Here is a 27,862-nt window from a genome sequence, read left to right on the forward strand (position 1 = left end):
ATTCTGCTGTGCAGCTTGTCCAGGCACTGTGCAACTCGGCTCCTCAACTAGGCTGTTCAAAATCACTGATAAGGGGCCAGCCTCCCGAGGAATGGAAGTATTTATTACTACACCTGAGAGTCAGTTCAAATTCTTTGCTCAGGCAATCTGAAATCAGGTCAGCCTCAGCTGTGTTAAGAGTTCAGCTCAAGTACTGTGGTGTTCAGCCTAGTGTTGGACCCTAAACAGAATAGGCTACTTCAAAGATTTGAGCAGAAGGAGCCTATGAGATTTAAGGCCCATCAGCACAAAGTGTTGCGCATCTAATACGCTCTCTAAGCTTCTGCATAGACTCACTCAAACCATAGTTTTTGAAGTATTCAACTGTTACCAACAAATAATCGAGAGACCAGTACACAGCACAGGAGGCAGGTGGGGTGGGAAAGAAGAGGGCCCTGCAAGGGGTAATGTGCTGCCTATACATTGGAGGACACCCAGGATTCTTCTGGTTTTTGAAAGCTAGCTGTAGCAGCTTAAGCCTGGACTATTTTGCTGTGTTGGAGTGCCTGCCCCCCCCCCCAAGTGATTACACGAGCCCCAGTTGCAAGAGTCACCATAGACAAAAATGAACATGAGGCATCTGGCTCACCTGTCCTATGGAACAGTGTTTCTATGACCTGAAAAGAAGTTCTGTAGGGAAAGGTTAAAGACTAAATTAAGGTCACAAAAACAGCCATCATATGTTGTGTTCTCAGCTCAGTTGAGAAGCTTCTGAAGGCCAGGAGATGTAATGGGGAAGACGACCTTTATTTCCTGCCTCTTTCAGTTTCTAAAGTGCCACAAGCATTGAGCCATGGATTATACAAGTCAGCTACTGAGATGGCTCTTTGTAGAGAAGCCATTGAAGCTGGCTCTTTCCCAAGGATGGGTAGGGTGGTGGTCTGCATCCCATGTAGTGCAAGTTTTAGTGCCAGAACAGGGTTCAAGCCAAGACTAACATTATAGGATTCAGACAGAATAGTCACATCAGTTCCTGCAGGTACCTCAAATGGCTTTTCTATGACTAAGACTAGTCTCCTAGGACCTGCTGTTAGATAGAAGCATCCTCTTCAGTTCTAGAGGAGCGCTGGAGGTTTCTCCAGGCCAGAGAGACTTTTAAATCTAGCACTTAGGACAAAGCTCACTATTGCCTGAATCATAGTTCAGTGATTGTGTAGTGTGCAGCGAGGGAGAGAAGAACACAACACTGGGGACACTGTGTGACAGAACAATGCTTTATTTCTGTTAAAGACTTTCCTCTAATCTTCCTAGAGACAATATATGGTGCAACCTACTTTTAACAAGCTTGACAGTCTATTACAATGCAACTGTTCTTGATTATCAGGGATGCCTGGAAGCGAAGCCAGAGTCAAACACATTTAAGGACTTTCTTGCTTTTTCAAGGCAGCCACCTGTAAGCAATCTGGGTTTGAGTTTTAATACTGGTGTTAGCTAGATAAAGTTCATCCCCACTCCTCCCCAGGAAAGCACCTAATGGATAAAGGCCTCGCTAGGTACCAATATAACATGGTTCCTAGTCTGTCTTCTTCTGGGTCACCTCTTCCTTTGGCGTTACATAGGCTCTGCCAGATGGGGTGAAGGGTCCTACCAGCCAGGAGAAAGGTGTGTTGTACTCTACATACTCAAGCAGCTCGTCTATGATTTCTTGAGTTTTGCTTATCTTCTCCTGGCTCTGGGAGGCACTGGGTAGGTCCTGGAAGGACTTGGCAGTAAAGAAGGAACTGTGGAGCTCTTCTAAGTTCTGGAGAACTTGCTGCACCTTGTCCTCAATGCTGGAGGGGACACCCTGGATGCTGGCCTTCAGACTCTGACAGATGTCCTGCAGCTGCTGAGTGATGCTCTGAGACATGGCCAGAGTCTGCGATTCCACCTGCTGTAAGGAAGGTTTAGAGGACACATGAGCTATGCCTGTGTGCTCTCTGCAGCTACATCCCACTCCAGAACTGCTCTCCAGTCAGCCCAGTACCTCTGGCTCTGGAGAAGGTGCATCATCACTGCCTTCCAACGGCCTGCTGCTCCACTCAAGCCACATGCGGTGCAGCTTCTGCTGGCTGTCCTGAAGCTTCTGATCAACATTCTGCCGGATGGAGTCAACCTGGAAGGGGACATTGTACAGATCACAGGATGAATCTCTGCTGGGAGAACACCTTGAATGTTTAGTTTAGGACCATCTGAGCCTTTATATAAATTGATGGCAACACCAGCATCAAGAGGCTCCAGCACACAGAAGCACTAGTAGTATTCCCCTCTACCCTGTCCAGATTGTGCCTCGTGAGGCCAGAGAGAGCACTTTGCACAAAGTAGCGGTTGGATACAATGCTTAACAAGAAGAGGGGGGAAACTGGGTTCCTACCAGGCTTAGGACTTCATGGAACTGCAGGAAGTTCTCCTGCATGTACTGCTTGGCCTGCCTCACTTTGCCCAAGGAATGGTGGTAGGCACGTTGGCGGAGCTGAGCTGACAAGGAGCCCAGCTGCACAAAGTAGCCCTGATGCTGGACAGCAGGCCCTTCAGCGCCCTCCACCGATACAGGAAGCGTAGCTGAAAGGAAGGAGAGGATTAGTCACCCTGTTGGATGAAGGGCATGAAATTGCTGAGTTGAAGATCCATAAGCTAACCCAGGGTTTAGATAGAGTCTGGGGGTGGGGATGGGGGGGTGGGGAGAATTAAAACACTGTGGTGGGCAACCTGCGGACTTCCCCCTCCCCCGCCATCTGGCTTGCTCACACGTCTTGCACAATGGGGCACCAGAGCCCCAGTTACCTCAGCTGGGGAAGAAGCAGGTAAGGGGGGGGGGGAGGGGGAGAGGAGGGAAGGGATGGTAATTGTTTAACTTGTTGAAAGTCTGTCCCTCCCAGAAGTACAAGTTGACCTAGACAGTTATTCTAGTGGCGCCCGGTTTGCTATTTGCACACGTAGCTAGAGGAAGGAAAATGGCACTGACATCTTGAATGTGCCGTAGCTTTCAGGTTCATGTAGTGGGAGCAAAACAATGGTTACTTTACCAGGCAAGGTTGTCCCATGACCATTAGTAACCATGGTGCAGAACCAGCCCCTTACTTTTAAGCACTAACAGGAAACCTTTTAGGGTCAAGCAAGCCATGCTGTCCTCAACATTCCTTCTTGCTTCAGTCCAGAAGACTCTCCATTCTTCAGCATGGCTTCCTGCTACAGATTGAGACAATGCCCCCTCTCAGAGCTATTTCATCTGCTTTCTGGAGTGCCCTGGGATGCTCAGAGCCCCTCAGAAATGGCAGTTTAGCCTAGTTCACCTGCTGCTTCCAAAAGCCATGCCCTTTTCTTCAATGGCAGAGCCAGAACGGAGTCACTAGTGCCGACCCTTGGCTTTGCAGGCCTAGCTCAGGGAGGGGAATTAAAAGTTGTGCCCACCTCAGAGTTTGGCCTCATCTCTCCACCAGTACCTGGAAACAGGGGCCCTATACGGTGCACTCTTCCCTGCCTCAGGGTTAGGGACTCAATAGGATGGAAGGTATCTGGATAGAAACAATTTTGCCTGAGCCCAGGTTACATCCCTCATTAACCTCACACGAGGCAGCTGTTGCCAGAAGCCCAACTTGATCCAGTCTGACTGCTGATGCAGGTAACAGAATGGCTGGGCCTTCAGCAAGGCTACTACAGTGATGCTGGAGCATCACATCTTCCTTGCTCCCTATTTCTACTCCTTGTAGGAAAGCCATTTAGTGAAGGGAAGAGACAAAATGAAATGGACTGTTTGTCACGCACGTGTTCTGACCTAGTTCTTCATCTGTGATGGGGAGACAGTGATCCATCAGACCCTCTGATTTTTCCAGCACAGCTTCCACTCCTCTTCTAGCCATTTGACACACTGTGGAATCCATGGCTGTGCTGGTCATAGCTGATTTCATAGTCTCCACGCTGCCCTGGAGAGTCTCCTTGGTTACATCTATCACATCAGTCATTCTGTTGTTCACGGCATCCTTGGCATCCACCTCCTCAGTGTCTAAGAGATCCTAGGGAGAAGAAAGGAGTTTAAGACCAACTTGATGTTTCCACCTATGCTGGTGGTGTACTACAGAGGCATAACTTGGAGGAGACTCTACCATCTGTGGAGATGCTGGATTTATAGCCAGCTGGGAGATAGTTTGGGCCCCAGAATGAGTGGGCTATGTTTCTAGAGATTGCGAATGGGGTTTGACAAGTCACTTTAAGGCTACGTCTAGACTGGCCACATAAGACGGAATAGGCATGCAAAGCAGGCAAGTCAGAATAGGGAAATCCGTGGGGGATTTAAATAAACATGTCTGCTGTTTTCCGGCTTGGGGAAAAGCCAGAAAAGAGCGTCTAGACTGGCACGATCCTCCGGAATAAAGCCCTTTTCCGGAGGATCTCTTATTCCTACCTGAAGGAATAAGAGATCCTCCAGAAAAGAGCTTTATTCCGGAGGATCGCGCTAGTCTAGACGCTCTTTTCCGGCTTTTCCCCAAGCCGGAAAAGAAGCGTCGGACATGTTTATTTAAATCCCCCGCGGATTTCCCTATTCTGACTTGCCTGCTTTGCAAGCCTATTCCGTCTTATGTGGCCAGTCTAGAGGTAGCCTTAAAGTGACTAACTCAGTGGGACTTTTACTTCTGCCTGCTCAAACAGGGAGCATCTTTTATGAGTTTTAGTGGATTTAAGTCTTTGACCCCGCCCCCTCCAGTCATATTCTTGGAGAATTTTAGCAGCAGGAAACAGCAGCTAGTGAATATTGGTTCAGAGCAAATTTCACATTAAGCTTCAGTATCTTCAGAGAGCTTGGAACTAGTCAGACACTCAATTGCTCAGGGATGATAAATACACCATCTGACCTATACACATAGCTAGGACAGCTTACATATTGAATCCATCATATAGGCTACATGTAAGAAGTGTTCAGAGGCTAATATGGGCTTGTGCCCTTTGACAGCTTTTGCCCAAGAGGATTGAGGAGTTTCAGATTTTTTTTTAAATTGAGACCTGATGAGAAATTCAGTCTCATCTGGCTTGATAAGCGAGTCAATCTCTGCAAGGGGCAAGAACAGAAGTTGTGCAGTGGAGAGTTGTTTGTTTCTTTAAAAAGTCTGTTTAGTGTTTTGCATGAACAGCAAAACCCTTCAGGATTTATTCCCCTTCCCCCTCAAATTTTACATCTCCCAGCTAAGAACAGAAATGTTGAGATACAAAAAGGTAAAAAAAAAAAATTTGAGAAGCTTCAAGCCTTCATCCATCATAAACCTGCAGGAGTCCTATCGCTTTGGCTTTAGATGGTCTTTGCTGGCCAACTTTAACTTCATAGGTAACAATCTTTATGCAATTTCAAATAAATGGTCAAAGAACATTATTTATAGCAAATGCCAACAGTAAGAGCTCGTTTGCGCTAAGCTAATTGTGAATTCTATGTCTAGCTCTAACTAGCTCCTGAAAGGGCAGGGGTGAGAAGAGCCTGTTCTGCCTAGAAAAGAGTAATTCTCTGCAAATGATCAGCTTCTAACTAGCCTGAAGAAGATGGGGGGGAAAGAGGGCAGCTCTGAGCTAACTCTAGAATATTGACAAAATGTTCCCACTCAAGAGAGGTCATTACCTTGTCAGCTGGCTCTTGGATTGGCAGCGTCTCCAGGCTCTGGCAACTATCCTCATTTGCCACTGGTGCTACAAGATATTAAGCACAGACTCTCCAGGGTTACAGACCAGCATGCGCTAGAGAATTAGTCGTTTCAGACACTGAAAAAGCAGGGTTTTACCCAGCTGACAAGTCAGAGTATTTTGCAGGACATGTTTTGTCAAGTTAAGAAACAGGGAGATGCACTGGGTGTATTTTAGATTTTAAAGTTTGCTGTTCTACTCAAACCACCACCACACTTCGGTTAGTCTCTAATAATTTCAATGTTTCTGAGAATTGTTTTGTGGGAAATGGACTTTTCCTGCAATGATGCATCTTTACTGGAAGGAAAAGGAAGCAGTTTCCCCACAGAACACAAGTTCTGAAGCCATCGGCTCAAACGGCGAGTCCAAGACAATGGATACAGACAGTTAGGTCAAGATCCTCTGCAAGCTGCAAAGCCAGGAGGGGTGTGAGGAGCAGTCTTCAGAGCAAGAGAGGGGGGCGGTCTCCTTCAGCAGCTCAGGTGTCAAGCACTCTTGGCAGCAGACCTTCCTTTGCAAGGAGGGATGGCTCCGCTGGCAGGCTGAGGAATTAGCACTTGAACAGGGGGTGATGCTGGAAGCCAGAGGTGTCCATACCAGCGCAGCAAGGACCAGAGTGAGCCTTGCTGGAGACATGCAGCCAGGATAGGATGTTTAGAAGTGCTCAGTGCTCAACTGCTCTGACTGTTCTCAGTGGGAGCGGCTGAGCAATTTTGAAAGGCCCAGATGTGGGTGTTCAGCAGTTTTAAAGTCTGGCCTTTAACCTCCCCTCCATCCCTTCCCCAATAGGCAGCCCACTCCATACTGCCTGCTCTTCTCCAAAACACCCCCCCCCAGGTATGCAGGACCCACACCCCAGGTATGCAGGACCTTAGCGCACCCCACACCACTCAGCTTTTGCAGCAGTGGACTGGGGAGAGAGAATTGGGAAGAGTTGAAGGTGGCTGCTAACAGGGGCTTCCTGGCCACACCAGATTTGGTGTCCTGGTCATGGCATTCAGTGCTCTAGACAACCTCTGTGCTGGACGCAGAGAAAAGAGCAATATTCTGCGTTGCTAGTTTGAGTTGTGCAAATGATCTCCTGGTGGGAGGGCAGTATTACTCTACAGGCTTGGTATGCTCTCAGCCTGGGCAGTAGCACTCCCTTGTTCTTATCTCTCGCTGTAAGTGGTCTAAGTGCCACTGCATGGGACAGTGAACCACACTAGGGTGTGTGCACTACAGTGACAGAGTCTAGAGTATTATTTGTCCAGCAACCCTTCCAGAAGCAGCTGGTGTATGCACTTATTACTGAGTTATGGCTTATTTCTAGAGTAACACCCCCAAAGCAGCACTGAAGTCCAGAACTCTAGCTGAGAGGTGCTTCCCCCCCCAAAAAAAACAAAACTACCCACCACCACATCCTTGGTCTCCCTCTGCCTTACAAGAGGCAAGGGCAATGCCAGCCCATGGCTTACTCACACAGAGGCTCCATCACAGTCACAGCCAGAGACGCTCCAGTGACAGCAGCGCCAGCAATGGCAGTCACTCCTTTCTCTGCCGCCTCACACACATATTTGATTGACGGGTGAGTTTCTTTGGCAGAGGCCAGGGCAGAGGAGACCATGTCATAAGTCGATTTGAACAAGGGCAGACCGGCCACTTGACTTGCTGTGTTCTAACAAGGCAGAGGAGCAGCCATGTAAATGAAGGGACAGTCCAAACCAGAGTCAGTCCTTTTTCAGGCCTCTCACTATAGGGAACACATTTCATCACCATAGATCCTCTCCCTTGAAAGACTTTTCCCAGTAACGGTTAGGCAGCCTTCCAGGTACCTAGCAGCCTTCCAGGTACCTAGCCGTCACCAAGCTTTAGGCACAAAAATGAGCTTGACAAACACCTTCCCCAGATATTGTAAGCCATACTGCTAGGAACTCCCCCAAAGCAGCACTGAAGTCCTGAACTGGAACGGTGGGGTGCTTCCCTCTCCCACAAACAGGATACCCCTCACCACACTCAGTCAGCTGCCCTTCAGCAGGTCAGTCCTGCATCTCCTCTTCTAGGGTAGCACAAACAACTAGTAACGGTGCTTCACACACCCCCAGCCATAAGCTTGCATGGCATGCTACTGCCAGACCAGGGGCAGGTTATAGTACAAGTTGCCTAGATGTTCACCTAGAGCATGCTGTGGGGTAACCTTGCATCAGGCAGCTCTAGGAGCCTTTCCCCAAGCAGAGAACGGCCACAAGACTCATGCCCAAGCAGTGGTGGCAAGACAAGTGGTAAGAACTAGCTCCGATAGCTTGGTGCTGGTTCAGGCCTAAGAAAGCATTCCCTGCATTGCTACACTAGGGTAAGGGCTGCATGCTGTGGCACTGGTGAAGGACTAAGCAGCCTCCCTCGATCGGTAGGAACGCAGCTCAGGATCTCCCATGTGCTGTGGGGGCAGTTACCTGCTGCTCCTGGCTCTCTGGGGCAGCTGCGGGGGTTTGGCCCTCAGACATCGTCCGGCGAGATGGGACTGAAAGGCAAGGGCAATCCAGCAGTTAAGTTACAGCCTCCAAAACAGACTAAGCCCAGCCCAAGAACTGCAACGCGCCCGCTCCCCGTTCTGCAGGGCGGCTGTCGCCAAGAAGCCCGGCTGCAGGCAGCCCCCCGGGAGAGCGGTGGACGAGCGGTGCACTCAGAGGGACAGCAGCCAAGTAGTGCCGGAGCCGGCAGCCTGCTCTGGAGCATGGGGCCAAGGAGCTTTCCCCAGACTGTTTCCTGGCCTGGCCTCGCTCTCACGCGCTGGACGCCACGGCTGCCGCTTGCCCGCACAGCGGAGCTGCACGTCCGAGTCCCCCCGGAGAGTCCCAGAGGGGCCACGATCCAGCTTTGTCTCGTGCCTGCTGCCTGGGCAGCCTGAAGCCTTGTGGATTTCCCAGCCCGGCTCGGGGACAGCTGCCCGCGGCCAGGCCTGCTCACGCCTCGCGGGCAGGATCCGCAGAGTCACTCGCTGCAGCAGCTCAAGGCCACACGGCGAGCACCAGGCTCCACCGGGACCATGCACCACGGTGTCCCCGCCCCAGGGTCTGCGGCCCTTGGGGGTCGGTCTCCCCCCCACGGCCATTTTAAACCTTCCCCTTCCTCTCCTGGCCCCGTCCGCCCTGGCACCAGCTACCTGGGCCGGGCGGCCGGGCTACTCAAGGCCCCTGGGCTGGAGTTGAGGCCTAGTGCGATGCAGCCAGCCCAGCACGCCACCCCCGACAGACACCCCCTGCTGAACCGGGCCACCCCGCCCAGCCAGTTACAGCGTGTTCCCCGGGGGTCACTGACCAGGGAACCCACTGAGCCCTCAGGCAAGTCAGGGGAGGTTCCGCTCCCCCATTTGTACCATGGCTTACTCCCACCGCCCATTTCTGCACGGGGCCCACAGATTGGGCTGCTTAAGAAACCTAAACGAAGTTTAATACAAGTCAGTCCCCTTGTGTCCTCCCTGAGCACAAGCTGACAAGGGCAGGTTCCTCCTACCGCCTCAAGTTTGATTTTAAATGAAGCATTGTATTCAAAGTCAAACACAACCCCTCTTTGCTCACATAGAATGGGGCAGAACTGACAAAGCCTGATGCTTTGGTAACTAGAGAAGGAGGAACAAGGGGCTGGGGATATGGAAAAAAAAAGTCATTTCAGGGATATTCATAGTGGGCGTCTAGTTATCCGTGAATTTCAAAGATCTGTTTCCCAGTTGTAGAATAGTGATAGAGATGCAGCCGTGCTAGTCTGGTGTAGCTGAAACAAAAGACAGGACGATGCAGCACTTTAAAGACATCACCTAATAAACCATCTTGTTAGTCTTTAAAGTGCTGCATAGCCCTGTCTTTTGTTTCCCAGTTGGTGGGTGTAATAGGACGTGCTCTAAGGGTCATTGTTTCTGGCTGTCAAGAGGTCATCACTAGCTTGTATGGAGGTTTTCTTCACAGGTATGAGAACCAGATGTGGGGAAAATCCAATAACTCCAATTGTGTCTAAAGGGAGGGACTGTGCAGGAAATCAAAACTCTCTAAAAGAAAACTGCTGTAAGGGTTAAAAAGTTTTCCAGGCCTCTCTCCCTGTAACAGAGAGAAATCAAATTAACTCTAATCAAGACCCTTACAATGCCTCCTATCTCAAGTTCATGGCTACTCCTAGTCTGTCACAATTTGTCATGTAAACCCTTATCTTTGTCACAATTTGCCTTGTAGACTCCTCCACTCAAGTTCTCATGTGGCTTTGTGTACTGTAAAAACTTACTTCTAGCACTCCTGGGGTGAACAGAAGTCTCAGAGTACTTCTGCTGAGACTTTGATATGTTAAAGAAGAACAATCAACAACTGAACTGTCTAAGCATTCTGTATAAAGGATACCTGAATCTGTCTGTCAGGGCTGCTGCTTCACTCTTGGTGTGACAGCCTGCATGCATGCATCATAAAGTTTTCTCTTCTAGGTTTCTCTCCTGCCTCACTGATTTGACCTCCGGCCTCGGACCCTTCTGGGGGCTCTGTACCCCAGGGGAGTGAGATTTCCCCCCTCACAGACATGTCAATTTTAATAATAAAGTCTTGATTCTGGACCACAGAATGGGTGCATGGTAGCTCCCATGGTAACATCAGGCCCTGACTACACCACACCAGCCACAGCCATTTGGGGGTGAGCGTTGGTGGAGTTGTTGTTTTGGCAAACACCCACGCATATGTTCAGTCAGGTCCCTGGAATTAAGCTCACCTCTCTACTCATGAGTTTCATTTCTCTGTTGGAAAGTGTTAGAGACTTCACATCAGATTGAAAGGTCAAGCACTTTAAACTCTACTCAGTTTGAGATCGCCCATGAACAGCATACAGAGAACTTTCATCTTCCCCAATATAGCAAGAGGGGTGTACTGCATCACATCTAGGCAAGTTTTGAGCACAGCTTATCAGGGTGTTGTAATTTGTTTCCTCGATCCTCCCTATGCTTTATAATTTAAAAGAAAGTTTTATTAATGTATAATCATTTTTCCTCCACTGTGCAAGAAATAGCAGTCAAAACATTGACTGTGCCAGCCAAAACAAGTAGTAAGGGAAACAAGATTCCCTTTACTTAATTTGTAAGAATATCTTGAAACATGATACAGAGGCTTTGAGGATAGGATCTCTCAGACACAGATTATAGGTGTACCTATCAGGGACCTATGGGTTTTTCTAGAGTGCTTTGGCCTGCTTTCTACACCAGATCAGAGTAGTCTCAGGTACTTTAAGTTACTCCCTTCACGCAAATACATGTATCATACTCTTAGCACTTAACCCCTGTATTCCAGTGTTTCTTCCCACCCACCCTGAACTCCAGCAACATATGCAATTGGTTGAATCCAAGCATGTGTTAAGAACATCTCTAGCTGTGAAGGGAAAGCTGGAATGCCTGAACCCTGAGGACTCCAAAACCCCAGATATAAAATATTAAAGGTGCACCTGGAGTGGACCTTATTAGCATCTCAAATTAGGATACCTAGACATTTGCTTAATGAAGGAGATTCTTCATGTAGGTGAGAGTTGAATACAATGAAAACTATTAGCATTTTTGGCAGCTCCTTCTTAAAGAAAGGCTGTGATCCTAGTACAAACCCACCTGCTTTCTTACTCAGAGGTGGAGAGCAGAGAGTCAAAGACGAGCCCTCCCTACTTTTACTGCTCCCACCTCAAACCAGTCAGCCAGTCCTGCTGTTAGACAAACACCCCCCAGCATTCCACCTCCGACAGAGAGGAAAAGCACTTTTAACCCTAACCTGAAAGGTTTTCTAACAGCAAGAAACTTAGAGATAAGCCATGGGGAGGAAATCACCTCACTACTTAAAAATAATTACGCCACTTCCCACCCTCAGTACAGCAAGGAGAAACAATTTCACTGCATTGCATTAAATAACAACATGAGCAGCAGGGTTTAAACAGCTCTAACACTTAGAAACCACCCCCCTCACCTGTGTTCCTTTCTCAATCTCCACTCACTGAATCGAGCACCATACAATACGCCCCTCACTCTGCCCTTAATATACAGCTACTGACACCAATCTAGGGCTAATGAGGGGCGCAGGCATAAGAGCTCACACAAGCCAGGTGCATTGTTTGTCCTGATCACTGGGAGATGGAACATAGTTGCAGATCTAGGCAGGAGGAGCAGATCCGAGGAGAGTGTCTTGTTTACCACACGACACCAGTGAAGATCCCAGCTCTTTAATTGACAGGTAGAGGCAGCTGGTCTGTCTTGGAAGGCACACCCTACATCACACCAGTTGCTAGTTGGGAACAGCTTTTTCCATTAATGCATGACTTGGCAATACAAGTCCCAGCACCAAATATTGTAAGAAAGGTTAAGTGATGAAGTTGGACGTAGCTGAAGATATTTAATGAGAAAGAAAAACATGCCCTCCGTGATTGAAAATGGCAATGCCCCCTCAGGTTAGACTCAGGGAGCTCTCCAGGAAGAGGCATGGCGCTCATTCCAGGACTAGGGCCTGGCTGTGGGAAATTCCATCCTCCAAGGAATACCGTTGTGCAGAAAAGCTCCAAAGGAGAGACAAGAAAGTTTCAGAGTGAGGCTGCTCTGATTCTCCCACAATGGAGGTTGTGTGCCCTTCACTCTGATGCTTTCCCATAAGGCCATGCTCATTGCAACAGGCTCATTTTACCACCGCACTGACAAGTTTCACAACAGATAAGAACCCCGAGATAGTCAGCTAAGAAACCCCATTACTCTTTACTAGCCAATTAACCCGTCATAAGACATGGCCGCTTGCTCCCCCACGGCGGCCCGGACGAGTGGCGCAGAACTCAGCCGAGTGCCACGGCGGGAGGGGAAGGATGGTGGGGCGGTGACATGCACGGCCCCGCCCCCCAGTCGTGTACGTCACCGCCCCGCCCCCTTCCCCTCCCACTGTGGCACTCGGCTGAGTGCTGTGCGCTCAGCCAGGATGCTGCGAGGGAGCCCAAACGGCCGCTTGCGCCACTTGCTCCCCTGCAGTGGCCTGGCAGAGCGGCGCAGAACTCAGCCGAGTGCCACGGTGGGAGGGGAAGGAAGGGGTGGAGCTGTGATATACACGGCCCCGCCCACTGGCCATGTACGTCACTGGGGTAGGGTGTAAAAAAAACCTGACACCCTTGATCGGGGGCGGGAGGGGGTAGGGACTGGCTGGGAGAGCAGCAGGGCTGGCTGGGCAGGGAAGCAGAACTGGGAGGGGTTAGAGGCAGCATTGCTGGCCAGGGGAGAACGGGTGAGGGGTGGCCAGCGGGAAGCAAAGCTGGTCGGGGGTGGGGGTCGGAGGCCATGGGGCTGGCCGGCGGGAAGCAAAGCTGGTCGGGGGTGAGAGTCGGGGGCAGCGAGGCTGGCTGTGGGAAATCAGGAGGAGGAACTGGCTGGTGGTGGGGGGCGGGGAGAGGGAATCAGTCAGCGGGGAGCCAGACTCACCCGGGCGCGTGCAGATCCCAGGGTGCTGCCAGCCCCGCTCATGCATCCCCGACGGAGACAGAGGAGAGTGGAGAGAGAGAGAGAGGCAGAAGCAGGAGGAGAAGAGAAAGGGAGAGTGAGAGGCAGGAAAGCGAGAAGAGAAAGAAAGAATCATAGAATCATAGAACTGGAAGAGACCTCACAAGGCCATCAAGTCCAGCCCCCTGCTCTAGGCAGGACCAATCCCAACTAAATCAACCCGGCCAGGGCTTTGTCAAGCCGAGACTTAAACACCTCTAGGGATGGAGACTCCACTACTTCCCTAGGTAACCCATTCCAATGCTTCACCACCCTCCTAGTGAAATAGTTTTTCCTAATATCCAACCTGGACCTCTCCCACCACAACTTGAGACCATTGCTCCTTGTTCTGCCATCCATCACTACTGAGAACAGCCTCTCTCCAGCCTCTTTGGAACCTCCCTTCAGGAAGTTGAAGGCTGCTCTCAAATCCCCCCTCACTCTTCGCTTCTGCAGATTAAACAGACCCAAGTCCCTCAGCCTCTCCTCATAAGTCATATGCTCCAGCCCCCTAATCATTTTGGTTGCCCTCCGCTGGACCCTCTCCAATGCGTCCACATCCTTTTTGTAGTGGGGGGCCCAGAACTGGACACAATACTCCAGATGCGGCCTCACCAAAGCCGAATAAAGGGGAATGATGACATCTCTGGATCTGCTGGCAATGCTCCTCTTAATGCAACCTAATATGCCATTAGCCTTCTTGGCTACAAGGGCACATTGTTGACTCATATCTAGCTTCTCATCCATTGTAATCCCCAGGTCCTTTTCTGCAGAACTACTACTTAACAGGTTGGTCCCCAGCTTGTAACTATGCTTGGGATTCTTCCGTCCCAAGTGCAGGACTCTACACTTGTCCTTGTTGAACCTCATCAGATTTCTTGTGGCCCAATCCTCCAATTTGTCTAAGTCATTCTGTACCCTATCTCTGCCCTTAAGCGTATCAACCTCTCCCCCTATCTTAGTGTCATCCGCAAACTTGCTGAGGGTGCAATCCATCCCCTCATCCAGATAATTAATAAAGATATTGAACAAAACCGGTCCTAGAACCGAACCTTGGGGCACTCCACTAGAAACCGACCGCCATCCTGACATTGAGCTATTGATCACTACCCGCTGGGCCCGGCCTTCTAGCCATCTTTCTATCCATCTTACCGTCCATTTATCCAATCCACAATCCCTTAACTTGCTGGCAAGAATATTGTGGGAGACCGTATCAAAAGCCTTGCTAAAGTCAAGGTATATCACATCCACTGACTTCCCCATGTCCACCGAGCCAGTTACCTCATCATAGAAGCTAATCAGATTGGTCAGGCACGACTTGCCCTTTGTGAATCCATGCTGACTATTCCTAATCACTTTCCTCTCATCCAAGTGCCTCAATATGGATTCCTTAAGGATCCCTTCCATGATTTTTCCAGGAACCGAGGTAAGACTCACCGGACTATAGTTCCCTGGATCATCCTTCTTCCCTTTTTTGAAGATGGGCACTACATTTGCCTTTTTCCAGTCATCTGGGATTTCTCCCGATCTCCATGACTTTTCAAAGATAATAGCCAAAGGCTCCTCAATGACATTTGCCAACTCCCTCAGTACCCTCGGATGCACTAAGTCCTGACCCATGGATTTATGTACCTTTAGCTTTTCTAAATAGTTCCTAACCTGTTCTTTACCCACCACGGGCTGTCCATCTTCATCCCATCTTGCGTCACTTGGCGCAGAAGTCCAGGAGCCGACCTTGTCCGTGAATACAGAGGCAAAGAAAGCATTGAGTACTTCAGCTTTCCCCACATCATCTGTCACTAGGTTACCTCCTTCATCCAGTAGGGGCCGCACACCCTCTCTGATCACCTTCTTCTTGTTAACATGCCTGTAGAAACCTTTCTTGTTATCCTTCACATCCTTAGCCAGTCGCAATTCCATTTGCGCTTTCGCCTTCCTGATAACCCCCCGGCATTCTCAAGCTAGACCTTTAAACTCCTCCCTGGTCATTTGTCCAAGTTTCCACTCTTTGTAAGCTTCCTTTTTGTGCTTAAGTTCACCAAGGATTTCCCCTGTAAGCCAGTCCAGTCTCCTACCATGTTTGCCTCTCTTGCTACGCATCGGGATGGTTTCTTTCTGTGCCTTCAATAAGGCTTCTTTAAAATACTGCCAGCTGTCCTGGACTCCTTTCCCCTTCATGTTAACATCCCAGGGGATTCTGCCCATCATGTCTCTGAGGGAGTCAAAATCTGCTTTTTTGAAGTCCAAGGTGTGTATTTTACTACTCTCTTTTCTTTCTTTGATCAGGATCCTGAAATCTACCATCTCATGATCACTGCTTCCCAGGTTGTCACCCACCTCCACTTCCCCTATTAGTTCCTCCCTGTTTGTGAGCAGAAGGTCAAGCTGCGCATGGCGCCTGGTCGGATCCTTCAGCACCTGTGTCAAGAAGTTATCCCCAACATTCTTCAAAAACTTCCTGGATTGCCTGTGTATTGCCGTATTGGTTTCCCAACAGATGTCGGGGTGATTAAAGTCCCCCACGAGAACCAGGGCCTGCAATCTGGAAGCTTCGCTCAGTTGTCCGAAGAAAGCCTCATCTACCTCATCCACCTGATTCGGTGGCCTGTACCAAACACCAACCACAACATCAATGCTGTTGTTTGCTCCTTTAAACTTAACCCATAGACTCTCAACAGGTTTTTCTCCCTCTTTATACTGGAGTTCAGAGCAATCTTACATATAGTGCAACTTCTCCTCCTTTTCTCCCCTGCCTGTTGTTCCTGAACAGTCTATACCCTTCCATGACAGCGCTCCAGTCATGCGAGTCATCCCACCAAGTCTCTGTTATCCCAATTAAATCATATTTCTTGGTCTGGGCCAGGGCCTCCAGCTCTTCCTGTTTGTTGCCCAGGCTTCTCGCATTAGTGTACAAACACTTCAGGTAACCAGTTGATCGTCCTATCTTCTCCATTCGAAACATGGGTCCTCCTTTCTTGCTCCTTCCTCTCTGCATTTCTTCCCGGTATCCGACTTTCCCACTCCCCTCAGGGTTTTGGTCACTGTCCCCTGACGAACCTAGTTTAAAGCCCTCCTCACTAGGTTTGCAAGCCTGCCCGTGAAGATGCTCCTTCCTCTCTTCGTTAGGTGGATCCCATCTCTTCCTAACAATTCTTGCGCCTGGAACAGAGTCCCATGGTCAAAGAAACCAAAGCCCTCTCTGCGACACCATCTGTGCAACCACGCATTTACGTCCTCAATTCGATGATCCCTGCCCAGTCCTTTCCCTTCAACAGGGAGGATGGAGGAGAATACCACTTGTGCTCCGAATTCTTGGATCCTTCTTCCCAGCGTTACATAATCCGCAGTAACATGCTCAAGATCATTCTTGGTATCATTAGTTCCCACATGGAGAAGCAGGAAGGGGTAGCGATCCAAAGGTTTGGTCAGCTTGGTAAGCCTCTCAGGGTATGTCTACACTACCCCGCTAGTTCGAACTAGCGGGGTAATGTAGGCATACCGCACTTGCAAATGAAGCCCGGGATTTGAATTTCCCGGGCTTCATTTGCATAAGCGGGGAGCCGCCATTTTTAAATCCCCGCTGGTTCGAACCCCGTGTAGTGCGGCTACACGGGGCTCGAACTAGGTAGTTTGGACTAGGGTTCCTATTCCGAACTACCGGTACACCTCGTGGGTCGAGCGTAGGGTCGACACTTGGGCCTCCAGTCCTCGAATTTTTTCTTCCAAAATGTCGACCAGCTTGCACTTGGTGCAGATGAAATCCGTTCTTTCTTCCGGGAGGAAGACAAACATGGCACACGCTGTGCAGGTAACAACAGCAGACCCATCACCAACCATCGCTGCTGTCCTGGAGAAGGGATTTAAAAAGAAAGGCAAGAGAACCTCCCGCCCTTCCCTCTCCCCTTCCAGACTCCCTCTCAAAACTCCCTGTTAGCAATCACCTGTTCGCTAGCTCCTTGGTCGCTTGCCCACTGCCTTATAAAGCCCCTCCCCCTACCAAGGCTCACCCAATCAGCAGAGGCTTCTAGAATTCAAACTTTAATTAGAAGCCAACAGTTTCCACCTGCCAATCACAGCACAAACTCCATCAAGGGGAGGGGGAGGGCAGAGGGGAGGTGGGAAAAAAAAGCCTCACTCCCAAACACAGGGGAAAATAAATAAATAAACAAACAAAAAACAAAAAAGAACACACACCAACCCTCCCTCACAAACACAAGCTCAGCGCACAGCAAGAAAGCCCCAAACACAACACCCACTTCCCTCAAGACTGTATCTGCTTCGCCTCTACCTGGAGAACTCCCTCTCTAAAGCCTCACTCAAACAGGGAAAGGAAAAAAAACCACACCACCACACACCAAACAAACACAAGCTCAGCACACAGTAAGAAAGAGATGGAGAGAGAGGCAGAAGGCAGAGGAGAGCTGAGAGAGAGGGGGAGGCAGTAGGAGGAGGAGGAGGAGGAGAGAGAGAGAGACAGAGCAAGAGACCGGAGGCTCAGGAGAGAAGACCGACGAGGGGGAGAGACCTGGTCTGGTGTGGAGATCCTGGATCTCTTTGAGGTCTGGGAAGGAGGCTACCTCCAGGATCTCTGCCCCAGACGCAGGAATGCAGATGTCTATGGCTGGATGGATGACAGCCTGGACCAGATGGGCCACATGCGCACACAGGAACAGGTGTGGATGAAAGTTAAAGAACTAAGTCTGGCCTACATGAAGGCCAGGGAGCAGAGCCCCCGCTCCGGAGTTGCACCCCACTCGTACCCTTATTATGAACAACTCCACCACATTCTGGCAGGGACGTCAGTCCCTTCCCCCGGCTTGTTGTGGATGCTGGACTGGAGACACCCATCCTCAGCCTCCCAGAGCGCTGGCCCGTGGACAAGGAGGAGGATGATGGGGCCATCCAGGAGATGATGTCTGCCAGCCAGGAGGTCAGCCTGTCCCTGGACCTGGTACCGCCCTCCCTGAATGTCACTCGGGTCGTACGAGGTGAGGGAAGGCCCATCAGGTGAATTCCATTACTTTCCATAGACACACACAGGGTGAGGCGGCCTTCTTGGCCTGGGGAGCACACAGCAGCCTGTGCATGTGGGTGCATATGGAGCACCAGTCCAGAGTACATGCTGCATGAGGCTGCCACAAAGGAACCTTACGCTCCTGCTCACAGGGATTCAGGGGTTCTGGGTTTGCCTCTGTACGGCCACATCTTGAAATACTGCGTACTTCATGTGGCCACCTCATCTCAAAAAAGATCTCTCGGCATTGGAAAAGGTTCAGAAAAGAATAAAAACGATGAGGGGTTTGGAACGGGTCCCATTTGAAGAGAAATTAAAAAGACTTGGACTTTTCAGCTTAGAAAAGAGGAGACTGAGGGGGGATATGATAGAGGTCTATAAAATCACGACTGGTGTGGAAAAAGTGAATAAGGAAAAGTTATTTATTTATTCCCACAATATAAGAACTAGGGATCATAAAATGAAATTAATAGGCAGCAGGTTTAAAGCAACAAAAGGAAGTTTTTATTCACTCAGACCACAATCAACCTGCGGAACTCCTTGCCAAAGGATGTGGTGATGACTAGGACTTTAATAGGGTTCAAAAAAGAGCTACATAGATTCATGGAGGGTAGATCCATCAATGGCTGTTAGCCAGGATGGGTAGGAATGGTGTCCCTAGCCTCTGTTTCTCTGGAAGTCGGTGAAAGGGGCGGAATCATGTGAGGATTGCCTGTTGTGTTCCCTCCCTATGGGGCATCTGGTATTGGCCACTGTCGACAGACAGGATACTGGGCTAGATGGACTGTTAGTCTGACCCAGCATGGCCATTCTTATGAGAGGCCTGCCTTACTTCTGACCCCGTGGTGGGACACCTTCCCATCATAAGCCACCACTAAGGAGGCTGAGGTCAGGGACACACAGCAGTGTCACACATGGCATAGGCTCATGCCTACACTCCTGGAGCAGCAGCTGATCTCATGCAAGCGTGGCAAGGTGGAGGACACCGAGCTCAAGCCAGGAGAACCTGCCAGGAGGGAAAAAGTGGAGGGGATCCCAGTAGCATGCTCTTCAGGAAGCAGTGTCTGCTGCTCACGCACATCTCCCCCAACATCCTTCCTCCTCCCTTCAAGAGGGCAGGGATAGAAGTCCTCTCTCTGTGAGATGCCACCACTGCCAGACCCAGCGTATGCACGGCCCAGAGTGAAGCCAAGTCGCCCTATTCCCCATCCTGTCCACAGGCTCCTGGCCTGGCTGGCACCTTCCCGTGCTGGTTGTCCCTGGGACGTGGGGGTAGGGAGGCTTCCCTGGGACATCTGTGCCCTTGCAGGAAAAGGCCTGCTGTCTAGGCCTGGGACCTGGTTGCCATGGCTTCCATCTCCACCAAGAGGCACCCACCCGGCATCAGGTCTTTGTGTGAGGTGGCAGCTAAAGGAGTGAAGACCATGACAGCAGCTCCAGTCAACTGTGCACAGCCAATTCTGCCCAAACGTGAACCTCAGAGTGAGTTATCCATGGCATAAAGATGTACAGAGGATATGTATGTGTGTGTGCGTGTGTGCGTGTGTGTGCGTGCGTGTGCGTGTGCGTGTGTGTGTGAAGTGATCACACAAGCTTGTTTTGTGTAATATCCTCATGCGGTTTCCTCTCCTCGGGGAAAGGCATTCCCTTCTCTCATTCTAGAACTCTGTTCAGATGCTGAGTGACTCTGGGTAGGTCAAATGCAGCTCAAACAGACTTGCCATTACTGGGCTTGCTTGGTGCAGTGTCTGTGCCTGTTCATGTGATTCTCTTTGCATGCAGGGTTGAGAAGCAGGTGATTGGCAGGGGCCATGTGCACAACTAACCTCTTGCCACAGGCTGACCGGTCTCCACTGTACGTGCTTGATCCTTCTAAACAAGGACAACATTGGCCCCACCACGTTCCGAGAACTGAAATCTCACTCAACAACTGTGACCTCAACCCACACCACAGCTGAAAAGCAACTGCCAAACAGCTATGCAACAAGCGTCAGTGACAGGGATGGTGGGTCTGGTCTGATCCTTAAGAGGTTGGGTGGGAAAAGCATCCGCCTTTGTGGGACAGTGTTTCAGATACAAAAATCACAATACTGGGAGGAAAACAGCCGGACTGGTTAATAAACATGCATTGCAGGCACTGCCAGGGTTGGGTTCAGAGGGCTAAAACCAGGTTCACCATCTTGGGTGGAGAAAATGTCCTTCAAATCTGGGAAGCCAACCTGGAGGTTAACTCTCTTTGGTTAAGTATCAGAGGGGGAGCCGTGTTAGTCTGAATCTGCAAAAGCAGCGAGGAGTCCTGTGGCACCTTATAAGATGCCACAGGACTCCTCGTCTCTTTGGTTAACGTGGCAAGGTAGTGCTTGCTGGTGTGACCATTGACTTAAGTGCAACGCTGCTTGAAACATGCCTGAGCTTGGGTTTTGGTATAAACTGTCAAAGGAGCAGTGTTCCCTGTAAGTGGGGTGTTTGTGCGGCCACTCAGGAAAGATTCACATGTCACCCAGCTGATTAGCACAGTGCCCACAGCTAGGTGTTTTGTTCCTCCTGGTGGTGCACATTTGCACATGCCTCATTGCACATACGTTTATTCTGCACATGTCTGGAAAAAATCCTCACGTGGATGGAAAAGATTAGAGGGAACCTTGCTAAGGAGACTTCTCCCTATAGACCACAAGCCATTTTTTAAAAAGCTAAGGAATTCAATCCTAGGCAAGTCTTCAGATAATCCATGTAGGGCGACAGAATGTCAATAGCAGATAGTGTCCCTAGGGCTGCAGGTGGGAGTGTGTGTGTGTGTGTGTGTGTGGGGGGGGGGGGTTAAGCAGGGGCTATTTTCAAAATGCAAATTCCCTAGCTGTGGTTAACCTCACCTAGAGCTTCCCCAGGAAATCCACTTCACACTTGGTCTGGACATTGCATACTCTCAGTACAGCCCTTTGAACTCCCCGGGTTCTGCATCGTCCACCTGAGGGAGGCTGCATATGCTCCCGGCCCACAATAATAGATTCACTTGATCCAATAAGGTCTTTCAAAATATTATGGGAAATTTCCCTAGCTGTCAGCCTCCCTGGGTCTCTCCAACAGGATGTTTGTTGGCAGCTTCCATCTGGAGGTGGCCACCCCATGTGTTCACCTCATTAGGACGGTGAGTTGAGAAACTACCCTGGGAACCACAGCTTGGCCCAGGAGTGAAATCTGGGGTTACTGGGCAAGAAGCTTTGGTCCCCAGCGCTGGCAGCTCTCCAGCCTTTGCAGGTTGCGCACTGACTCTGAGGAGCTGTGGCTGCCCTGGCAGAGCAGATATTGCATCTGGTCTGTTTCCCTGGCTTTTGGTGTCCACTGTCACTAAAGTGATGCTACAGCTGAGCCCTCTGCTCCCTGCAGATCCCCATATGCCAGAGCAAGGGGGGAGGTATTCATGCCTCTGGAACCCTCCTCACTTTTTATATTAAACCAACGGAGCAAACGGGATTAAGGTTGGGTGAATTCCCTTGGCAGGATCACAGCTTCCTTCTGCCTTTGACTGATAAGGAAATGTACAACCCACTAATCTCCCTTCTGGTACAATGCAAAACCTCAGTTACAACCTGCGTAACACTCGCTAATCGTCAGCGTTAACAAGTGCCATGTCTGGGAAGAATGAGCTGACAATGGAGGTCTTGTGTTGTGCTCCCAGTGACTTGTCTGGAGATGATTCCACAGAGCCACGGTCTACACTAGGCCCGGCGGCTCAGCTTAACGTGCACAACTCCAGCTACACAGAATACATAGCTGGAGTCAGCTTACCTTAAGCCAAGCTTGGCGGCGGCGCCACAGCAGGAGGCTGATGGGAGCAAACGCTCCTGCTGTCAGCTTCCCTTACTCCTGGCAAGAGCATGAGTACCGGACACTGGTGGGGGCGCCCTCTGAGTTCGATTTAGCAAGTCTAGTAAAGACTCTCTAAATCGAATTCCAGAAGATTGATCATGGCAAAGGTGGTCTTCTGTCTAGTGAAGACAAGGCCTGAGTAATTACATGCGGTATTGGCACTGGGTTGTGGCAAAAGGTTCCCATAACAGGCAAGGAAATGTCGAGTTAAGGATTTTCCTGGGGTCGGTTGGCCGGATAAATGAAGCTTGTCCATGGAATATCATTGAGAAAGAGGCAGTGTTTCTCTAATCAGGGACCCTTCCCACCGTATGCTGGAAGCAAACACTCTAGAAAGAGCCTTTGTGCCTTGGCCCGTGGCAAGGATATTGCGGAACCAGAGACTCTCAGAGCAGCAAGGGCTGTCAGCTTTTACAGCTCTTTCTTTAAAGACTTGGGAAAAGAAATTCATGGTGTGAACTTTTACAGTTGCAGCAGCAAATGAAATTGCCTTCTTAGGACTGGAGAAGCTGGAGGAGAAGCTGCCAGTCCTTGTACCCCCACCTGAGACCCTCGATGGAAGGGAGGGCGTTGGTCGGTTAAATATGTCTGTCTAGCTGAAGCCAAAGACTTGTGGAGGCAGCTGAATGCTGCCAACCCCTTGAGTTTCAAGGCTCGGGAGAGTGGAGCTGACCACTTCCTCATGGCGGCAGCTAGCTAGTTATACCTTATGCCAAAGCTACCAAGTTTGGATGACTTCTGACCCTTGCTGTGGCCTTCTGCCCAGACTAGTGGTGACTGCTCCACTGACATGGTGTCTTCTCTGCAAGCATCCCTAGAGGAGCATGTTGGCTACTATCTTGCAATTTTAGCTGCCTCCTGGAGACAATCATGGATGCAAAGTAGCATGAAGTGATTCACTTTGATTTTTTTCTAGGTTCTTTTGGACATCCAAGAGTTGGTGCCAGGGATGCCATGGACTACAGGGCAACTGAGGTGCTGGACAAGACCACACAGACAGCAAAACCAGCAGTGACCAGTGGCATGAACACAGGGATGAGATCCAGAGAAGGTCCTGTGGCTAGGACAGAAGCCAGGCAAGGGAGACCTGGTGGCTCCCTCCCTCCCAGTCGCAGGATGATGAACTAGGTTGGGAAAAATACCTGGGTGACACAATCACTGACTTCTTAGGCCAACGTCTGGGACTCCCCATCGGCCAGACTTCTCTCCCGTACGAACAGTGGCAGTCTTGGGAGACGCTCTTAGGCAAGTGGAAAACATCACTCGGGAGGGTGGGGGGAGACCCACTTTCCAGGCAACTGATGGACAGGAACTGACACTGTACGGACAGAAAAGGCCTTTTAGCAGTTGACTCAGATACTAATGAGGGCTCTGAAATAGCCAAGGCCTTGCTGACTGAAGCCTTAGCACTGCCCAGGCTGCCTAAGTTGTACCCTTCTCTCCTTAGTCAAACAAGCTGCCTTCAGGGAGGGGCTTGACATGGCTTTGGTGGAAGAGCAGCAGAAGCCCTCTGTGCATCTGGGGGCTCTGTCCACTGAGCTCCGCCAGCGCAGCTACCTGCATTCAGTGGGTAAACTGAGGCGGCTCCTTGAGAACATGCAGGAGAGCCTCTAGCACCATCAACCTGGTCGGGAGCCCTAGTGTGGAACAACCCGCCCACAAAGGGCAGACTACATGATGCTTTCCTCTCCAGCATTCTGTTCTGTCTTCACCTGCGTGCCAGCAATCCTCCCTGGTACCCACCCGAGACTGGTCTGACAGGACTGTGCTCTACCCTGGCTTCAGAGGCTGGTCCTTCCCCAGTCCAGCTGGAAAACAACTTTGTCCCATTTCAGATTGGGAGTCTGAAGCAGAGTGTGGGTAAGAGAGCACACCACGGTCGGGAGAAGCGGCCCCAGCTGTGGCTGGAGTGGACGAAGCGGGAGCGTGCAGCGATTGATAAGGGCTGTCCACAGCCAGAGGTACCTGGCCGCTAACTCGTGTTGGCAGAGATGTCCCACCCTATGCGTGAATATCTTCTCTTTGAACACCCCTCAGGTGGATACCCTGGTGCCAGCCATGTCTTGGGGAGTCGCCCAGCAGCTGAGGACCACGTGCTTGAACCTACTGACTGGAGTCCAAGGCCTTCCCACCAGCGCTCAGGACACGATGCGGCAGGCTCAGCGCAAGCTAGAAGAGGTCCATGCTGTGCTCTCCAATGGCAGCTCCTTCCAGGACCTGTCCAGCCGTATCCTGACCTGCAGCCAGCAGAACCTGCTCCAGGCCCAGGAATATGTGGATGAATGTTTGAATATGTGGTTCACAGTGCTCCCCTTTCCTGGTCAGTGGGACCCTTTCCCGCCCTAGTCGAACCTCAGCGGAACTGCAGAGCCAGGAAGATCCTAAAGCAGAGACAGTTTAGAGGACAGGGCTAGAATCTTTGCCAGACACAAACATCTGTTCATGAGGCAGCTGATGGGGAAGGAACCTGGCAGCACATCAAATTGCAGTCCTCTTCAGAGAAGATGCTGAAAAGCCACCACCCTGCTGTGGAATCCTAATGCAGTGTAATCTTGCTGGACCCTCTCCAATACGTCCACATCCTTTCTATAGTGGGGGCCCAGAACCGGATGTGTCCTCACCAGAGCCGAATAAAGGGGAATAATCACTTCTCTAGGTCTGCTGGCAATGCTCCTCCTAATGCACCCTAATATGCCATTAGCCTTCTTGGCTACAAGGGCCCCCTGTTGACTCATATCCAGCTTCTCATCCACTGGAATCCCCAGGTCCTTTTCTGCAGAACTGCTCCTTATCCAGTCGGTCCCCATCCTGTAACAATACTTGGGATTCTTCCCTTCCAAGGGCAGATCTCTACACTTGTCCTTGTTGAACCTCATCAGATTTCTTTGGCCCAATCCTCTAATCTGTCCAGGTCACTCTGAGCCCTATCCCTGCCCTCCAACATTTCTCCCTCTCTCCCAGCTTAGTGTCATCGACAAACTTGCTGAGGGTTCAATCCATCCCCTCATCCAGGTCATTAATAAAGATATTGAACAAAACCAGCCCCAGAACCGATCCTTGGGGCACTCCGCTAGAAACTGACCGCTAACCTGACATCCAGCCATTGATCACTACCCGCTAGGCCCGACAGTCTAGCCAGCTTTCTATCCACCTTACAGACCTTTATCCAACCTAGACTTTCTTAACTTGCTGTTAAAGTCCTGGTCTTCACCATATCCTCTGGCAAGGAGTTCCACAGGCCGACCATGCGCTGCATGAAGAAAAAAAAGGCTTTCTGCAAAGAAGTCTAAAGTGTGACCCTCTGCAGAGGTGGCACCTACCTGTAATACTTGTCACTGGAGCTCAGGGGAAGAGAGTGGCTTTTGTCCATCCTGAGTTAGGAGGAACTAATCTGTGCTCAAGGGTGAGCACTGGGACCACCGGGCTCTTATTCCCACCTCTACAATGTGTGCACGGAGTAGCAAAAGTGCAAGTTGTATCCTCCTATGCCAGGGGTGGGGAACCTCAGGCCTGGGAGATGGATATAGACCCTGGGTTGCCTGGATCTGGCCCCTGAGGCCTCTCCTCCTCCCCTGGCCCCTGAGGCCTCTCCTCCTCATGGCCATTTTTCCAACAACACTCTGTAGTGTAGACATACCCTAACTGTGGAGTGGAGAAAACTGGAAGCTATATTGTACAGCCTTAGAGAGAGGAACTAGAGGATGGAAAAAGTCTTTTCCACATCAAACTATACCTAGAAGAGCAAGAGAGAACGAGGGGCAAGGAGTAATGTGAAAGTCAAAGAAAAACCTTTACGAAGCTGATGAGACCTGCTACTTCAGAAGCTTGCTCAGGGAAAATAGTTGCAAGACAGGATGCAGCTATCAATATGAATAATGGCCCAACAAAGGAGCTGCTATAAATCATTAGCCTCTTCCCTGGGACAGCTGAGAGAACGGGGAAATTTCTGTGCAAAACAAATAGCCTTGATGGAATCGCTGATTTTCATAAGAAAAAAAACTACTGTTGTGACCACAAAAATTTGATGCTTATCTAGTTACCTCCCTGGATATGCCATTTCCCTATGCTCACTGCAGGGAGTAATTTCATTATTTTATATGCTATTTTGCATAATCCCTGCAATAACAGAAGAATGTTACCATTAAAGTCAAGCTCTCAAGTTAGAAAATGCTAGCTGAAGGACGTATAAAACAACCTATCCTGGAGAAAACTACTTAGGAATTGGGGTGGAGATGGGTGAATTGTTTCAGCAGAAGAAAAAAATAACATGAAGCAGTTTGTTTCCATGAATGTCAGAATGAACCATTTTGCCATTTCACTTTGCTCCAAATAATTTCTTTTGGTTTGAAATTATGTGAATTTTTGTTCAGATTGTTTTGGTTTAGCCACTGTGAGGAAGAGGGGATTGCATGCACTCTGTTTGCTTTGTTATGTTGCATGTGACTTCGACTGACCTGTAGTAAGCCCAGGTGCGTGCCTCAGTTTCCCTGGACACTGCATTACTATCTAGATGGGGATGGAGGAGGCAGGGCTGGAGGAATAGAACCCGGCGCTGGGTGTGTGAGTGAGTCTAGCTGGCTTGGTGCAGAAATGGGGGAGGGGCAGGGCTCAGGGCCCCTTCTCCCCAAGATGGATGGTACCGACTGCCCCTTGTTCCTGTGCTAACAAGTCTGTTCTACGCGGTACCCCTGTGACCTAATAAACCTTCTGTTCTCCCTGCTGGCTGAGAGTCACTTCCGGCTGTGGACTGGGGTACAGGGCCCGGCGGCCCCCCACCCCGCAGTGACAGCCACTAAACATCTCACTTATTAGCTCAGCTGTAACTGTGATGCCGTCTCCACTTACGTGATTATATTGCACTTATTTCAGCAGGCCTCCGGCCTTATTTGATGTCCAGGAGGGGCTGGACTTGGGGAAAGAGGCAGCTCCTCTCCCTACCCCCTGGCTTTTTGTATCCTTTTATAAAGCCATGTGAGGGGCTGCACTAGTCTGACTGCTTGAGGAAACACGGCAAATAAAACATGGTGTATTCTAGCCAATGGGGGCTGCAGTACTGGTGGGGGAAGAGGCAGGGATAGGGGAAATAAATGGTTCTTTGCTTGAAATTAGAACAGCCCAGTGGTTAAAGCCCAGAAACGAGTCAGGAGGTCTGGATTCTATTTCTGCCTCTGCCACTGACTTACCATGTGGTCTTGGCCCAGTTCCTCAGGTTCTCTGGCCCAGATCTTCCTTGATTTCCATGGAAGTTGAAGCCTAGCTCTCTTTGAGGATCTGGCTCTCTGTGTTTTGCTCTCCCCCATCTCTAAAGTGGAGATACTATTCAAAGACGGGGCTGGAAGGCAGTGAAGCTACATCTACACTGGCCTCTGGACATGGACACTGGGCTGTGGGACTGCTCACCCTTGTACTCTGTCTAGCGCTGAATGTCCGAACACACTGTGGTGGGCACGTCTCCGTACCCCAGGAATACCCATAGCCATACGGTGCTTTCTGGTACACCCAGTGAGCACTAGCATTTCCAGGGTGGTATCCCAGGGTCCTTTGTGTCTCAGGAGGCTGTGTAGGATCCTCCTTGCAGTGTGCTGCTGGTACTGCAGTTGCCGTCATGCATTCAGTGCTGATAGCTCCCTTCCACTGCTCTCTCCTGCCCATGTTGGTGGAAGACATGGAGTGAGTGACCGAGGATGTAGTTTTGCTTCTGCTCTTTCTTGCAGAACAGCCGCCTCCGAGTTGCAGTTCGTGACCTGCAAGAATCTCGGTTGAATGGCCTTGAACTTTCGTCACAACGCAAAGGAGGGAGCCTGGGA

The 27,862-nt window shown here is 50.2% G+C and overlaps 2 protein-coding genes across 4 annotated transcripts; one reads left to right on the forward strand and one right to left on the reverse strand.

Moving 5' to 3' along the window:
- Window positions 1-996: 996 nt before the first annotated feature.
- On the reverse strand, window positions 997-17,159 carry LOC102451310 (perilipin-3-like). 3 transcript variants are annotated; one of them, XM_075901517.1, is made up of 8 exons: window positions 17,116-17,159; window positions 8,115-8,182; window positions 7,144-7,339; window positions 5,621-5,688; window positions 3,794-4,031; window positions 2,393-2,580; window positions 2,006-2,134; window positions 997-1,912 (listed from the first exon to the last, which is right to left on the reverse strand). In XM_075901517.1, exons 2-8 carry the CDS (start codon window positions 8,163-8,165, stop codon window positions 1,553-1,555), a joined length of 1,230 nt encoding a protein of 409 aa, XP_075757632.1. In that variant the 5' UTR covers window positions 8,166-8,182; window positions 17,116-17,159; the 3' UTR covers window positions 997-1,552. The 3 variants fall into 3 exon arrangements, with proteins under 3 accessions (XP_075757632.1, XP_075757633.1, XP_075757634.1); XM_075901518.1 differs by lacking the exon at window positions 17,116-17,159 and adding an exon at window positions 11,634-11,677; XM_075901519.1 differs by lacking the exon at window positions 17,116-17,159 and adding an exon at window positions 11,285-11,445.
- On the forward strand, window positions 10,507-24,469 carry LOC142818886 (perilipin-3-like). Its single transcript, XM_075901552.1, is given in 10 exon segments — window positions 10,507-10,574; window positions 17,969-18,125; window positions 19,517-19,670; window positions 22,524-22,628; window positions 22,993-23,106; window positions 23,503-23,665; window positions 23,667-23,682; window positions 23,891-24,016; window positions 24,093-24,333; window positions 24,336-24,469. Coding segments are annotated over 10 exon segments (1,278 nt in total).
- Window positions 24,470-27,862: the final 3,393 nt, after the last annotated feature.

This window comes from Pelodiscus sinensis, chromosome 18, assembly GCF_049634645.1.
Source record: "Pelodiscus sinensis isolate JC-2024 chromosome 18, ASM4963464v1, whole genome shotgun sequence".
NCBI classification, from domain to species: domain Eukaryota; kingdom Metazoa; phylum Chordata; order Testudines; family Trionychidae; genus Pelodiscus; species Pelodiscus sinensis.